Source organism: Poecilia mexicana, unplaced genomic scaffold (genome assembly GCF_051168715.1).
Source record: "Poecilia mexicana isolate PSO_F unplaced genomic scaffold, ASM5116871v1 scaffold_10, whole genome shotgun sequence".
Classification (NCBI taxonomy): Eukaryota; Metazoa; Chordata; class Actinopteri; order Cyprinodontiformes; family Poeciliidae; genus Poecilia; species Poecilia mexicana.
Genome location: NW_028263379.1, coordinates 27,915,047 through 27,932,144, shown reverse-complemented (window position 1 = coordinate 27,932,144; position 17,098 = coordinate 27,915,047). Strand labels below are relative to the sequence as shown.

Below are 17,098 nucleotides of genomic sequence, written 5' to 3'. Positions count from 1 at the left end.
AAACATACCAGGAGTGTCGCTTTGATTCTTCCATGCATGTTTTGAGGAAACCTTGAATCTCCCTTGGCGAGTGATGTCTTTGTCATGTTTCCCTGGTGAGCTCAGAGCGACCTGCCCTCAATCAGCTCCTTCAGACTAGCCAGCAGCAATTAGCAAACACCTGGTGGAACTGTGCATCTCCGGTGCTCATGAACCGATGTAAACGGCAAAATGAGAAGCTTGTTGTGACGACTTCCTGAAGGCAGAGCTTCAGAAAGAGCAGGAGCTTCTTCAACAAGCAGAGGCCCAATTTAAAGGAGTGTAATTAGACGGTAAAATTTCATTTATGTTTAATGTATACAGATTTTTCATAATCCAATAGTTACTTGATTTTGCTGAAAAATGGCACCATGTACCTGGAAAGATAATACCACCCCTTTAATAAATCTTAGTTTCACTTTTTACACTAATGTACTGATATAACCCGACATCTTTCCACGACATTCAAACTTTACTTGTACATTAGCAGCTAATTTTATACATTTAGTTTTTGCTATAATCGTCTAAGTAAATATGTCACAAAATCTTAAGATTGGACGCCGACATGGGCGGCGGATCTCCTCGAACCAGAACCGTTGCCGTGTCGACCGTTTGTCGCCTCGGCAGACTTGGAGTCAGTGAACGACAGCCGATGCATGTCCATATGATCTTTAATGTCAATATATACAGACCTTGAAAGAAAAAAATAGAATTTTAAAAATCAAATGAAATAAATACAATATCATACAATTTCCACAATGTCTTTTTGAAGAGATATCGATGGAAATATTTTTTTCTTGAATTCAGCCTCTGGTTCGACGGGGTGCGTCCCGTCCCCCCCAGAGAAATCCTTCCACCTCCACCACATGCTCTTCATCTCCATCATCATCATCAGACACGGTTACTTAGAGATATATATAGACATATTCATATATATATATATTTATATATATTTTCAAAACAAGTCTTTCTACTGTAATTATAACATCATATAACCTTCAGATTCTTGGTATTTTCATGTATCCATCAGCAGCTTATGTAACCTTAACTGATACCTCTGCAGTATCACAAACATGAGTCAAATGGAGTTTTTAAAAGGGAAAATGAAACACAGGTTCGGTTCAAACATGCATTTATGTTCCCAAAAGTGCTGGTAAATGATTTTGATCCTGAGGGACTTCTTTCTTCTTCTTCTTCTCTTAAATCTGCGACAAGCAGAAACTCCTCTATCATTTTAATGGAGGAAACAGTGTTAACATGAACCTCGGTCAATATCATCTTGCCACCAGCCTCAATTAATTACTTCATTCTGAAGAAAAAAAACAAAAAAACAAACAAAACAACTCAGTTTAAGAGTGGGGGGGGGAGAAAGCAAACATGGGAAGGGCGGAGGAACCGAGGAGGAGGATGGCAGAGTGATGATGAAGAGCAGTAGGGGGAGGGAGGGGGCACAGTTTGACAAAGCAGCTTTGAATCAGCCAATCACAGTGAAGGAGAACGTCAGCTGGTGTGTTTCTTCCCCGACAAGAGGAAGAGAGAATGGAAAGGCGAGGAGGGTAAGTGCATATGAAAGCTGTGGAAATAAATACAAGTCTGTCTCCCCAGCAGTAACAGGTGTGTGTGTGTGAGTGTGTGTGAGTGTCATCTATACCTCTTTGGCCGACTTCAAGGTGTTTTTTTTTGTTTGTTTGTTCTGTGTGCGTTTTATCTGAGTGCTGGACGGGTCAAATAAATTATCTTTTGAAAACAGAGGCGTCAGGGTTTGGACTGGCCAACGCTCAGGTCTGAGTGTTTGCATGCTCTTGTGTGTTGGCGAGAGGGAGGCCGAGAACCTGGAGGATGAGCGTTTTCTCTGTGTGTGTGTGTGTGTGTGTCTACATGTCTGTTGAGGTGAGTTTCTTCATGCTGCGTCTCTGGGCTAAACTGGAAGCCGCCACGGGCTCCAGCACTGGCTGACTGGTCTTCTGACTCAGTGCTGAATAAGTTGCAGCCATGGCTCCCTGGGAAGACAGAAAAACAAGATGAGAGCTATGAATAATGATGATAAAAAAACAAATAAACTCTAGGATTTTACATAGACCTCCCACACATGTTCCATGCAGAAACTTTGAACTTTTCCAGAGCAAAATCTGCAGATTTCTGTCCTTTTAGCCCATTTAAAATCTAAAATATCTTAAAAAAAAACAAATAAATATTTTAAAAATATTTTAAAATGTTCAGGCTTTAGATACAACGTCAAGAACATGGAAAGCACTTAAAGCAAGATCCATACTACATACTGTTCAGTTTTCACATATGATTTTTTTTAGGGCTAAAGCGATCAATTGGATCAATCACCAACTAATCTAGTAATCGATCAATTGTTAGCTGGGGAACACAAACTCAAAAGGCAGCCATTAGAAACAACAACATAACTACAGCAGTAATTAAGTCAAAAATGACCAAAAAAACGATCTGTACATTTTGCATTTATGATAAAAAAAATATAAGAGATATACTTTAAATATAAAAAAAAAAAAATTGTACTGTGAGTCTGTTCAACTCAGAACTCCTAAAGTGTTCAGATCAGGACAAAATAGTTGAAAATAGTTAAGTGGAAGGAAAACAATCTGGATTTGGTTTGGGGGTTTTTTTCTAAGCAATTAAAAATCTGAAAAGTGAAGCAGGCATTTTTATTTCACCTCCTGAGCCAATACTTTTTAGAACCGTCTTTTTAAGTTTGCCTCGGCCAGCTTTGCACATCTAGAGGTCGACACCCGTCCCTCTGTGCTGAATACCTCATGCTCCATCAGAGAGCCTCTACAAGCATCAACTTTGACTAGACCACTCCACCACATGACCATTATGTAACGATGCCTGTAGCTCCTCCGTTACGTTTCGGGTCGTCGTCCTGCTGGTAGCCGAACCCTCCTCTGAGAATTGCTCCGTCGGCCAATCAGCCGAGGCGCTCCAGACTCACCTTGACGAGGTGCGGGGCGTCGTGGCGTGTGAGCTGGAAGTGCGGCAGGTTGTCTCTGCAGGTGATCCAGGAATGCTTCAGAACCTGCTCGGCCGTGTATCGCTGGTGGGGGTCGACGTGGAGCATGTGGGACAGCAGGTCCTGCAACGGCAACAGCAACAGCTCAGGTTTACGGTTAACGACCTGCTCCCCGACGCTCCCCCCCTCCATTAACGGACAGAGTTCGTCGATTCAGGAAATCAGAACAGTGAAATATGGTAAATAAACTGGATTTGAGGAGGAGAGGAATCCTTCCAGCCGATGTACCTTGGAGGAGTCCGATACGGTATCCCAGTTCCCACCAGTCAAAGAAAACTTCCCCGATCCTATCCGCAGGAGAATCTCCTCTGGTGTGTCGTTTGGCCCGTTAGCGAACGGTGTGTACCTGAACGCCACAAACGGGAAGTTATCTCTTTAGAAAAGTCATTTTATATCGACTCGTTTCACACAGACATGTACAGGGAGTCATTATTTCGTGGCTGTGAAACAACCTTCAGAAAACTGCAAAACAGCTGAAACACTGAGTTCCTTTAAATGACCTGCTTAGATCTGCTTTGGAAGCACAACAAATGAAGCACTGATCAACGTCTTGGACGTGTATTGATCATTTTGATAACTCATCAAAATGTAACGTAACTGTATGTTTTCATGACTTTCTTATTTTTGTTTTCAGGATGTAAAGGACTGCTTGGTCGCTGAAATGTGCTGCACAAATGAACTTGATTGAACTCTTCTGCTCCTATTTGCATCACATCTAGGTTATTTACACATCGACACATTATTTTATTCCTTTCATCTTTTAATTGGTGCTAGCAGTTTTTAAGGCATTTCATTTAAAATGCTGGTTTGTTTAGGGATAATTTAATCCCTCTTACCCTGCCAACATGGTGTACAGAAGAACTCCTAGACTCCATATATCGCAAGCGGCATCATAGCCTTGTCGCATTAGTACCTTTAAAGAACAGAAAAACAACAACAACGTGTAGGCAACACGGATATTTTTACACCAGATTTATTTACCAAATTTAAATCCCACGTTCTGGGAGTGCCACTGGTTTCCTCACCTCTGGTGCCACAAAGTTGGCCGTGTAGCAGGGGGTCAGCAGCAGCCCGTTTCCTCCCCGGAGCTGCTTGGCGAACCCGAAGTCACAGATCCTGATGGAGTCGGGATTCCCGGAGTCGTCCATGTAGAGGATGTTGCTGGGCTTCAGGTCTCGATGTACCACCTGAGGAGAAGCAAGAGATCATACATGACGAGTCGGAACCCCCCCTCCGTTTATATACGTGTGTGTGTGTGTGTGTGTGCTGCCTCACCCCTTGGCAGTGGAGGTAGTCGACGGTCTTGGTGATGGTGTAGAGCACAGCGCTGGCCTCTCTTTCGGAGAAAAACTTCTGCCTGAGGATCCGGTCCAGCAGCTCCCCGCCCTTCATCAGCTCAGTCACCAGGTACACGTACCTGTCCTCGTCGTACACCTGCAACACACACACACACACACACACACACACACACACGTCAGTCAGGAGATCGTTTTATTTTATTTAAATCTAGATTTTTGTTACAAATGATTGAACGTTCACAGGTAAATGTTACCGACATCTTTCAGAGTGATGATGTTGGGGTGCTGTCCGTATCGCATCAGGATTTCTATCTCCTCTGACGGGTCCCTCTTGCTTTTATCAATGATCTGGAGGGAAACAAAAGACAAACAGAAGTGTTAGTTTAAAGGTTAGAAAAAAATAAAAATAATAATAAAAAAAAACATTTTCTTCAGCAAATTCAAATGAAAAACAAATGCAAAGCTAAATCTACACTGCCCTCTGCTGGTGGTCCAACCAGATTCAACATCACAGATTCGACTACAAATAGGTTCAAACATTTACACTCACTGAAGCAGCTTCCTGGAAACACTGATTACAATGATGCCGTTACAGAAGAGTCTGAGTAGAAACGAGTCATGGAAATGCTACCTTCACAGCATAGTCAGCTCCAGAAACCCTGTGCACGCAGCGTTTGCAGATGGAGTACGAGCCGACGCCGATGTCTTCCTGGAGCTCGTACAGATCGGAGAACTTGGTTGAGCCCCCGTGCACCTGCAGCAGACAGACAGACGGACAACAGTGAAGTTTAGATACATGCAGCCATAACCAAGGATAAGGGAGTAGTCGCTCCAACACCTGGATATAAGATCCTCTGATGGATGATGAGTGATAAAATCATGAAGATATCCGTTACAAACAAACAGGATTTTTAACGACTTATTGTGTGAACAAACACATCCACGTGTGATTCTTACGGGAAACACAGCAATCGCAACTTTTTTTATATATTTTTTTTTACATTATCCAAATATCGTAATGGAAACACGGCTGCTGTTCTACTACGGCAGCCTAATTAAATTCATCCATTGAATTGTGTTCAGTGCACAATTTGAATAATTTATTAGAAGAGTTCTGTTGGGCTCGGCTCTGTAACGATCACACAACAAACAACCTCAATAGAGCTTAGAACAGGAACGTGATGCCATGACAATGATTCCAAACATGCAGTCAGAGTCATGGTGAACGGCTGACATGAAAGCATATTGATATGTTGGAATGGCCTAGTCAAAGTCCAAACCTAAGTCCAATTGAAAATAACTGCCGAGATTTAAAAAAAATGTTGAGAGAGGGAGAGTATTGACTCAAGAGAGTTGAATGAATCTGCAAAGCACACTTTTCAGATATGAATGGAAATCAACGCATTTTTCTGCAGCTAGACTACTGTAACTACTGTTACTAGGAAATGTTTCCTACACTGCAAAAACACAAAATCTTACCAGGTATTGTTGTTCCAGTTTCTATGACAGATGTCCTACTACGCTTGAAATGACAGAAAACTTAAGAAAATTATTCCTTAGTATTGATGAAAAGCACTAATACCACTGGTTGATTATTTCACTAAAAACAAGGGACAAATATCTTGTTGTAAGTGAATTAATCTGCCAATGGAGCTACTACTTTTTCATCAATACTAAGGAATTACTGACTTAAAACAAGCTCGTTTTTCTTGCTGAAAAGTTACTTCTAAGTTAATTTTGTCTTATTTAAAGTGTAGTGAGACAGTTTTACTGGGATCTTGTGCTTCTTGCAGTGCAGTTTACTCAAGCCAAGGTGTGGCAGAGGACTTGTGGGCGTTCACCTGAACTATGGGGAGAATGCTGAGCAGCGGGGAGCTCTTGTTCTCGTCCATCGGAGCCGGAGCGACGAAGCTGAAGCCTTTGAAGAGTTGGTGGGCATTGGCGCTGGGTGGGATGCCCGGGGAGTCTGAACACACGGAAACCACCCGTCACACAGACAGACAGCCGGTTAAACCGTTTCTATGGCTACAGGAGCGCCTTCTCGTTTAAAAAAAATAAAAGAATACAAAATGTGGATGTGTGTACCTTTAGGCGTTTTTGCAGTGAACTCTGGGTCAAAGCAGAAAGTGTCATCCGGTTTACCAGCTGCGGGCTTGAACGGGGGCTGGAGTTCTCTTCTAAACAGTTTCTGGATGGAAACACACACACACACATTAACACAAGTAAAAAACCAAACCCTAACACATGCTGGATGGAGAGTGAGAACATGTGTTCAAGAGGAGTCAAGCGCTCTCGCAGATTAACCCCCTTCAATCCCCTGAACGACTAACACCGGCCAATAGCGTCCCGCCGGCTCTTAAACGCTCACACAGGGCTATTAGTGCACGCACAGCGAGAACTGGACTGCTGCCCAGACTCCCACACGCACACATAAAAAAAGAAACCTAGCTCCTGTGGCCAGGACTGATGGCCACTGGTTATGAAGCCAAACGATTGGAAGGTGTGAAGCCTCAACAGAAGCTGCAGAGTGGTGTGTGTGTGTGTGTGCATACCAGGTTTTTATATCCTTATGGGAACCTATCTCTACAATGTGGGGTTATAGGGACCATTGCTCCTTATGGGGACCTTTTCTTTGTCCCCATGAGGGAAAATTGTTGTTTTTGGGTTAGTGGTTAGGTCTGTGATGGTTAGGTTTAGGATAAAGGTTAAGGTAAGGGTTAGATCTGTAAAAATTAATGGAAGTCAATGTGAAGTCCCCACAAGTGATGAAAAGACTGTGTGTGTGCGCGCGCTCACATTCCAGTCGATGGTGGAAAAGAAAGCGTGCCGTTTGATCTCCTCCACTCCATCAGGTCCAGCCCCTAAAGACACAAATCATTTTGGTTCAGTTAACCTGAATTCATTATCAGAAGACCTGCTTTTATTTCTAGTTTTCTTTATTTCTCTCTCTCTTGTCGTCTGCATGTTGTTTCACCTGGATGCTAAATAGTCAACAATCTGCAGCTAAGAGCTTTGTGTCAACAGTCGGCCTCCTTACCCAGTCTGTTAGCGGGGTTGCGTTTAAACAGCATTCGCAGCAAACTCTGGGCTTCCAAACTTAGGAACTGTGGCATTCCCAACTTAGCTCTGAGTGGGAAGAGAAACACGGAGCAACAAGTGAACGTGGGCAACGAGAGAGGCAACGAGAGGAGGCAACCAAGGTTCACTACCTACAGACTCCACACATTCATAATGTGCCATTACGCAAGTGGGAGCGTGACACGTGGAAGGACTCACTTGAGAATCATGTTCATGGTCTCGTTCCGGTCTTTCCCTTGGAAAGGTAACGTCCCCGTTAGCATCTCAAACTGGAAATAGACATTTAAAAACCTGAATTATGTATTTTTTTAAAATATACAGAATACTCATTTCGTCACATTAAGAGAACAAACTTCATTGTATTTTTTTTAGATTTGACGAGACAGACCAGTAAAAAAGTAGCGCATAAATGTAAAATGGATGCAAAAAGAGAAAGCTTTATTTGCATGTTTACAGACCGGGCGATAAATTGAATTTAATCCATTGATTGAAATTTTTTGAAGATTTAATTTTTGGACATTTTGTAGTTCTCCCCACCCCACCACCAATGCACTACTTGGGTTTCCACAGTTCAGAGTGATGTCAGCACAACCCAGAGCCACCATCTTGTTTGAAAAAACTTGTTTTCAGCTTCCATTTGTTTGGACTTTGAATTCAGGTTGACTCTATGACAGAAGTAGCTGCTGCCTTTTTTCTTTAAATTAAAAGAGTAAAGGGACACTGCTACTACAATAAAGTCGTAGTAATACGAGTTAAAATAATATAAAAATAAAGTCAGAATTTTATGAGAACACCAACACGAAAACTATCAAAAAAACTAAAATGTTGAGAAGTTGTACTTTGGTACCGTTTTTACAGATAAGGAAATAAATCTTAACACATCAGCATCAAATTATCTCACTGGTAGGATTTTTAAAAACAATCATACAAACAGCAATTTATTGTGAAGAAAGAACTGCATGAACTGAGCCGGTTACGTCGGATCCTGATAACTTTATCCAAGCTTCTTTTCCCTGATAAAATCACTTTTTTCTCTTCATTTCAAGAGTTTTGGTAAAAATTCTGGTAAAATTGCATCTTTATTCTGCTATTATTTTGACTACATTCTAGTAACTAGAAAAAAAAATTCTCACCTGACTAATACTTCTTCATACAACTCACAACAGGGATGATTGAAATAAAAGCCACTTTTTGAAAATATTTCCTCATTTGCAATATTTATTTTTATTAAAAAGAAAAAAGAAAAAAAACCAAAGTGAGGAAGAAAAAAATTAAATCTGATTTTATTTTTAAGCCATATCGCCCAGACCGTGTTAATAATGTTTAGGGTTATTTTCCTGATGGAAGATTTCTGTGGCTGTAACTTCACAAAAAGTGAAACGGAATATTAATATGAAGTGAGTAAAAACACATCCAGTCATGAAGAGATTCTGGTGAGCTGACGCACCATAAGTACTCCCAGAGACCACCAGTCTGCGCTCTGCGTGTGTCCTCTTCTGTTGACCACCTCAGGGGCCATATACTCCACCGTACCACAGAAGGAATACGCCTTCTTATCAGCATCTACTGACTCTTTACTCAAGCCAAAGTCTGCACAGAAAGGAAATAAAATAAGGACAAAAACAAGATATGATTTAGTTTTTTACCAACAGGATAAAATCTGCATTAGCTCTTGGATAATATTTGACACCAACAGAGTTGATGCAGTGTTTATAAAGTAAGAATTGCTAATGTAAGCATACGGATGATAAACACTGCTAAACAAGTCGTTACACATACGGAGTTCAAAAAGACGTACCTGTTAACTTTATATGTCCAGCTTCATCGAGTAAGATGCTGAAAGAGAAGTTACGACATGGTTCAGCTTCAAACATCCATTTTTCAAGAGAAGCTTTTAAGAAACAACACGCCGTTTCCTTTTGTGTAAAACTCTTGACACACAGCAGACCTCGAAGTTGAGTTTTTTTTTTTTTTTTTGCAGAGTTCTGACAGATCATAGAGCTACACTTCAACTCACATTGAAAGAAAATTAAAAAAAAAAAAAAACTAACCTTTTCAGCAAATTCTGCTGAAAATGACACCAATATAAGATCATTATAGGTCGGAAATTGTTAAAATTTAGAGCTGGATGCAAACGCTTGAATTCATTACAAGATTCTTACGAATCACACAGAGTAAAAGAATGTAATACAAGTTTCCGCTCTCAAAGACTAAAACTTCAATTTGTAAAGAACACTTAACTCTAGAATGGGAAGACAATTTAAATATCCAAAATAAAACATGACAACCGGAATCACTAAATCAAATAGAAATAATTTAAAACACACACACATAACCAAAACCATAAAGATGATAAATTTGTAAACAAAATTGCCTTTCAATGATCAAACTGGAAACGGTTGAGCTCATTTTAATTCATCATGATTGACTAATTGCTTGTTGTGACAGAAAAATCTAGCACAGTCAAGGATGGAGACGGCAACAACATAAAAACCGTCCAATGTCAACATGTAGAGTCTCGTCTCCTGATTCTGACATCTTTAAAAAATACATCTGACATATTCTGTGTCTCACTGTTGTGGCATTCTACATAACCTCAATTTATTTAGAGATTGACAGATGTAGACATAAAAAATAGATATAGAGAGATAGAGATAGAGTGAGAAAACCTGAAATCAAAAAAAAAAAAAACACAACAAAAAGTTAACTCTACCGTTACTGGTTCAGTTTCAAGGAGAATTAAAGCCATTAACTTTGCAAACACTGCTAACATCAAATATTAAGTAGCAGTGATTTAATTGATGCGATTCTTTATCTATAATTCTGACCATATGTGGAAAACTTGTTGCAAATTCAAAACTGCATTACTTGATTTTATTTTTCAACCGTTTAAGCTACGCATTGTGTCATCGTTCCACTCTGAGAAAACAACTTTAATAGTAAAATAATGTGACATAAAAGGCCTTTGACTAGTGTATGCAAAATTACCACTGGCACTAAACACTCAGAACAAATATTTACTGTAAAGATAAAAAAACTGAGTAAAACAATTAATTCAATCAACCAAAAAAAAAATCAAGAAAAAGTAAACATATGTAATAAATAATAAAAATACAAGTATTATAGACTGAAACAGTTTCCGAATACAACATTTCAAACACTTTCAAGTAAAGTTATCAGTAATCTGAGACATGTAAGTCAGTATAATGGGTATGTGGTGCAGTTCAGGTGCTGTGTACATGCAAACAGGCCAGAAATCATTCATACTTCTCTGGCTTGAGATCTCTGTAAACTATGCCCAGGTTGTGCAGATGGTCGAGGGCCAGAGCCAGCTCTGCAAGGTAGAATTTCACATCTTCCTCTGTAAACATAACCTAATAAGAACTGGAAAGATTTACTCTCTGAACTCCAAGGAGAAATTCAGCAGCAAGAGTGAAAACACACAAACAGATTCAACATTGAGCAGCAAAACAGGCAACATGGTCACAACATCGACATTTCAGAGAGGCGACGCGACTCGATGGCGCCGCCGCTTTGTTTGTAAGACGAGGTCAATCTAGAAAACGGATGCTCATTGTTTTTTTTGAGAGCTGAAAAAGCATCAGGAGAGCGTCGTGCTGAGCTGGTAAGTGACCAGCATCTGCTGATGTAAACACATATCTACGTGCCCAGAACAAGAGTCTGCTTCGAAGACATGATTTGAAAAAGTACGAGCAGTCAGAAAAGCAGTCAGGGACAAATGAGCTGGCAGGACTCGCGCTCGTATAATAATGATAATAAAAAAAAAGCATAGCACGCTAAATCTGCAGCAGCTCAATTTGTAGCTGTCATCTAAACTCCTCTGGGTTTAAGAATGAGCATCGAGGCATCTGCTGTGCCGATTTTACACAAACATGACTTGGAAATAAATATGTATTATTCACAATTCTTTCTTGTTTTTCTTGAAAAGTAAAAGAACAAAATAAGAAGAAAGTTTGTAAACAGGCTTAATCAGAACACGGAGCAACGTTAAAAGTAAATACAGATAATTATGAATGAGCTTACCTCTTTGGATAAGCGAGTGAATACATCCCCTCCCCTGAGAAAGTCCAGTATTAAATACAATTTCCCTTCTGTCTGAAAGGCTGCAGAGGTAAAAAATAAATAAATACAAAAATATCAATTGAAGTGCTTTAAAACTGCTCAACAGCCTCCAAAATATTTTAATCAAATATACTGAAAAGGATAAGAAAAGTGTCAGTGAATGTCAGCAGAGTCATGGGAAAAACTTAACCTGAGTCTGAAAGTATTTATCCAGGTGCTGCCTAATCAAATGTATTTCATTAGGTTTGCTGGTTTGGTCCTTCTGGAGCGTACATGTTCCTTAACAGAATGCCAAGTAGGAAAGAAAACAGCAATGATCTTCATGAAGCAATTCCTGTTGCCAAGGACGCCAGCAACAGCTTCCCAAACAAGATGAAGTCCAGCATTACTCTTTAATTCAAATTTCAGACAATACCAGGCTCAGAGAAATTATTTGAGGGCCAATAACTATATGTTGTGTATTTGCAGGTTTCAGAAAGTCAAATTTAAGATTTTTTTTAAGACGTTTCTGATGCCAACTTGAATTAAATTTAAGGCTGAAAAAGCTATAATTGGGGGATTCTAAAACTGTACAACTCAAATTTCCAGCTTTTATAAATAATAATTTTTGGTGATGTTAAACTAAAGGTCAATTGTTTTCATGTGGATGAAAAATGCATAAAAACTTTTCAGTTTTCCCAGATATCCATCCATGTATGGACCAAGCAGAAATCTGCACTTTCAAGTTGCTATTGCTAAAGGTGGTGAACAGTCAGAGTCAACTTAAGTTTCTCCCATGACAGAACCGACTAGCTTTACTCTTATGAGTGTAAATTTGTCTGTTTCTTACCATAGTGCAATTTCACTATGAAGGGATGATTAACTTCCACTAAAATGTCTCTTTCCATCTTAGTGCGAACTCTGTCCCTGACTGGAGAGACAAACAGAACATACTTAGAAAAATCAGCAAAAGTCAACTTCTTTTTTCTGCTGCGATACGATAAACACAGCATTACCTTTCAAAGATGCTTTTTTTAGTACTTTCATTGCATATAACTGTCCGCCATCTGGACCCACGATCTTTCGGACGAGAAACACCTGAAAGCGAAAGAGAAAACCCTCAAACAGGGAGGCAGACGACGGCTCTGACAGAAGCACTCTTGATTACTCTACTTACCTTGCCAAAAGAGCCCTGACCGAGGACTTTAAGAAGTTCAAACTGAGAAGGATCCGCTTTCTCACAGCCCTCTTTCACATGATGGGTGATGGGAATCTCTTTATACGTCCCCTCTTCCTGCGCGAACAATGTCGGGATGAGACGAGAACACTCGCACGCGCGGGGTTGGAAGGTACGCCGCCGCTACTTACACAGTGTGAGAAAGACTCTCCCTCCTCCATGGGCTCATCCATGATCTGATGTCCATTGACCTGCGGCCAGATCAGCAGAAAAAATTCATCAGCCCCATCGACAGCAGCGGACGACTTCTCAAAGCCTGCTCATCGTTGTCTTTTTTTTTTTTTCCCGTCGGGGGCGAGAATATGACTGCAGCTGCCGCACGCCCACTCGCATGATGGAAGATTGAACAGATGAAATCGATGAGTCACATGCGATACGGCCGCGCTTCTACCTCCTCAGAACCGAGGCTGTATTTGTTGTCAAACAGTATGGAGTCCATACTTTAATCTGGCCCAGCTGTCTGGCTCTCGTCCGGGCCCCTGTAAAGCCCCTCGGTATTAGCATTCTGGCTTAATCCCCGGCCAACGCAAAAACAACACCTCTGACCGGCGTTCAGCCTCGACTCGATGCAGCTCCTTCCGCTAATGATGAAAACAGGGGAGTTTTATTTTTCTGCTTTAGTTTACTCATATTTACAAGAAGGAGGAGTCCGTTTCATGTCTCCTTTCTTCACTGAGAAATTTTTTTTATTTATTTAAGAAATAAACGCAACAAATCAGGAGCTGGGTGAAAATCAAAAACAACATGAAAACTCTACCAGAATAATATCACCGTCAACATTTCACCCCAGCATTGTGTATTGAGTCCGGTGTGTTTTGTGTGCGCTGAATTCCAGCAAGGCTCTGAAGAGGGAGAATGAGTCATAGATGCTACGCAAGCCCACTCAGTGGGCGGAGCCACCGGCACACACTCATGTGCATCCAACACAACGGAGGCCAGCGGAGCACGTTTCAGCCACAATGGCGCAAACATCCAGATTATTAAAAGGTGAACCCGTCTGAGACGAGCGAGGCGCTGAACAGACTCCAAAAAGGAAGGAAGGAAGAAGAAAAACAACAACCACCACCTTTCTGCGACCGGTTAAGATGTAAACATCCAGGCCCGGACAAAAAGCCAGGGCAACGCTTGTGTCATAATTCACACATTCACATTCACTCCCACCTTTGCTGTGGCTCATCGCGGCTCGCAGCCCACACTCGCAGCACACCGAGGCGAGCCTTTTCCAGCCCCCCTTCCAAACCATCGCAAAGACATCTAATCTTAAATTCATAAAGATAAACAAAAGCCAAAAGTGATACGAAGTGAAATGAAGAGGATGAACGCTCACAAGTTCAGAATAGAAAAGTGATCCGTCATACATCAGTGAATCGCTGCAGTTATCAGTGATTTACATGCCACGGGTGAAAGGTCAAACTTTTAAAAGTCTAACAGAGATTTAAGTCCCAAAGGTCATCAGTGATTGGCTAAAATAGTGAAAAGTCACTTATTAAACGATGCATCTACTGTAAGTTTTGGACAAATGCTAAATAGGAGTGATCCATCCATCAATAATAAACAGTAGAAATTTTTTTTAATATTTTTTACATTTGGCAGTTTTTCGTTATTCATATCCAGCTTCTGTACAAAGTTCAATTAAAATTTACACTACTTTTATTCGTAAAACAGTGATGGATGTTCTTCCCTGGATCAGAGAAGGAGACATTTTTATTTTGCGCATAACAAAATTGACCAAACTAGTTACGCTTCTTATAATGAGATTTAGAATTAATCATATCTCTAAATTTAAATCAGTGATGAACTACTGACAGCATTACCAGAAATGTTTTTCTCCTTTTTTCCACTGGTTGTTCCATTTGAGCATCAATACAAATCAGCAAACTGGAAAATATGATTAATTGCAGTTGCTGTGTGCAACTTAGTGACATCAGTCAGTCGGTTTGTTTTTAAGTAACCATTTCAAACGGGAACTTTTCTCAAAAGCTGCATTTGTGTTTATGGCGTGCAGTCACAGTCATACATTTACTTAAAAATAAGTAAGAAATAGTTTATCATAATTTTTAATGTTATCACAATAATAATATGATAAAATTCAAAGCCTACATTGACAATCCTTTCTGTCAAGCGTTTGTTATCTAAACCAGAATAAAAAAAACCTCAGTAATGATAGCCTGGACATAAAAAAAAAGTAGTGAGGAAGGTGCACTATTTTTTTTTTTAGAAATTCAGATACTTGTCTTAAGATAATAGAAAAAGTGGTAAACATTTTTCCACAATATATTCTATACCTATCCAGATTTTATGATTATAAACTAATTTATTTTTCAAAACTGTAGGAACTACAGATGAATTGATCACTTTTTGCTGCCAATTTGATTTGTTATTTTGAGAGCTGACAAATAAGGAAAAGTGTGCAATTTTCTCTTATTTGTAGTAAACTTGTAGTAGTCTTGCATCCATAACATAATAATAATTATGTTATGGATGGATAATAATATCCATGTTATTATATATATATATATATATATATATATATATATATATATATATATATATATATATATATATATATATATATATATATATATATATGTTTCTCACCTGTATGTGATTTTTATGAAGTCAGATAAGTGCAACTTGTAACTTTTTGGTTCCAAGGTCAAAAATAGTGGGAGTAGTTAGTTTAGCTGAGTTTAATTAATCAGAGTAAAAACTTATCTGTATCTGAATTTGCCTTGAAGATTAAGGAAAAGTTTTAGATACTTAAAGAAAACAGAACAAAGAACAGAAAACCTTTGACTCCTCAACCGTAACAAGCAGACGATTATGGTTAAAGAAAGAATGGAAGAGGCTGCTTTAATCATAATGTGGCTTTAAACCTCTCACCATCAGTCAGTCAGAAACTATTGGACTGGAGGTGTGAAGAACAATCCCTGAGACAAGCTGGTTCAGGATTGTGGAGATGGTTCTGCTTCACTTGGAAACCTTCCTTATCTTCAAAAACTATATAATCACACGCTAAAACAAACCAAACTTGTGACATGGCATGAATTTAGACGTGTTCTTAGGAGTCACCAGTGAAATACAAAAGAAGATTTCAATTAAATTACTGCATGTGGAATTATATTGAACTAGTTTTAGTCACATTTGGAATAAGCTGTCTCGTCGTGTTTATTTTAAAGATACTCAAAAGAATTGCCTCAAATTATAGGTTAGACTTAAAAACTGGTTCATTTTCCTGAGATAACTAATAGGTAGTTTCTGATTTTTAACTGAGGAAGCGCTGACTTTCATTTTAAATCCCCATGATTTCACACATGACTTTAAAATGCTATAATTGTTTGTAACGGTTTCATATATTCATATAATCTCGGCATTATTTGATACCCATTTAATTCCTGTTGACAAACCAACGCTAAAGTTGTATAGCAGTCTGATTAAATGCCGGACAGAACCGCAAACTAAAAAACAACAAACAAACAAGCAAACCCAAAAACAGGATCTAAAAGTTTATTTTATATAAATGACACACTTAATTAGCCCGTAATTACTTATGCGACAGGGTTTGTTCATAACTTGTCACTAACTTTCAAGGCAACAAGAAATTAGCCAACAAGCTAGCCAATGCTAATGCTAAATGCGCTATGCTAGCTATGAAGTAAACTCCCCCAAAGCTGTTAAAAGAGCAACAAATGCCAAAATGAAGCGCTTGTTTGAATGGATAAAAACCGCGGCTGGTGCACGAAGTTAAAAATTATCCGTTAAAGTACAAACAGACTGTCGTGAAACAAACATGCGGCGTCGGAGCGACTGGATTAAATATAACCAGCTGTTAGCCCGAGCTAACGCGTTAGCATGCATCACAGTGCGCTGCAAATCGTGACGCCAGCACCAGCATAACACGGCTAACTCCACTGGCGTCACAACGCTAAAAACAATGCCGATAAGATTGGTATGCAAAGCACGCATTTGTCCGCTCACCTCGCTGCTAACGCTGTTTACCTCCATCTTGTGCCAGGATTCCTCTCTCCAAGTCTAAGGCATCGTAGTCAACCTAGACCCCCTCTCCACGCTGCATGTCTTCCCCTCTCTGTGGACGTCCGCGCGGCTTGCTCTGCCTCTCTGTCCGGATGCCCTGGGTCGAGTGGCTGCGGACCGCTATTAGGAAGGGATGCGAGCTCGACGCAGGGGGGAGTGTTGGTGTTGCCGATCATAAGCTCGCAGAGAGCACCGCTAACCCTGCCATGGATATGCGAATATGGCGGCTACTGTGGTACCTGACCGTCGGTGAATGAGAGTTTATTGACGTATATTATGACGCAGCTCAGTTAAGGATTTCCCCCAGTCCAAAGCAGAGCAGCAGCTCTCCAG

At 40.0% G+C, this 17,098-nt stretch overlaps 1 protein-coding gene across 2 annotated transcripts; it reads right to left on the bottom strand.

Moving 5' to 3' along the window:
* Positions 1-671: 671 nt before the first annotated feature.
* Positions 672-17,071, bottom strand: rps6kal (ribosomal protein S6 kinase a, like). Of its 2 annotated transcripts, none has more exons than XM_014968706.2 (22): positions 16,709-17,071; positions 12,862-12,921; positions 12,671-12,787; positions 12,510-12,591; positions 12,344-12,424; positions 11,476-11,555; positions 10,699-10,805; positions 9,230-9,267; positions 8,879-9,021; positions 7,630-7,700; positions 7,391-7,479; positions 7,150-7,214; positions 6,439-6,541; positions 6,195-6,319; positions 4,985-5,107; positions 4,612-4,701; positions 4,331-4,489; positions 4,081-4,242; positions 3,892-3,968; positions 3,284-3,401; positions 2,978-3,118; positions 672-2,018 (listed from the first exon to the last, which is right to left on the bottom strand). In XM_014968706.2, the coding sequence occupies exons 1-22, from the start codon at positions 16,733-16,735 to the stop codon at positions 1,893-1,895; spliced, it is 2,184 nt and encodes a 727-aa protein (XP_014824192.2). In that variant the 5' UTR covers positions 16,736-17,071; the 3' UTR covers positions 672-1,892. The 2 variants fall into 2 exon arrangements, with proteins under 2 accessions (XP_014824192.2, XP_014824193.2); XM_014968707.2 differs by having other exon boundaries at positions 16,730-17,071.
* Positions 17,072-17,098: the final 27 nt, after the last annotated feature.

Bases quoted from the DNA above. Each gene is read 5' to 3' on its own strand.
- rps6kal (XM_014968706.2), bottom strand. From the start codon at position 16,735: ATGGAGGTAAACAGCGTTAGCAGCGAG. The intron at 9,022-9,229 runs GTACGTCTTTTT...CTTTCTGTGCAG, and splicing joins TGGACATATAAAGTTAACAG to ACTTTGGCTTGAGTAAAGAG. The intron at 4,243-4,330 runs GTGAGGCAGCAC...GCTTCTCCTCAG, and splicing joins ACTACCTCCACTGCCAAGGG to GTGGTACATCGAGACCTGAA.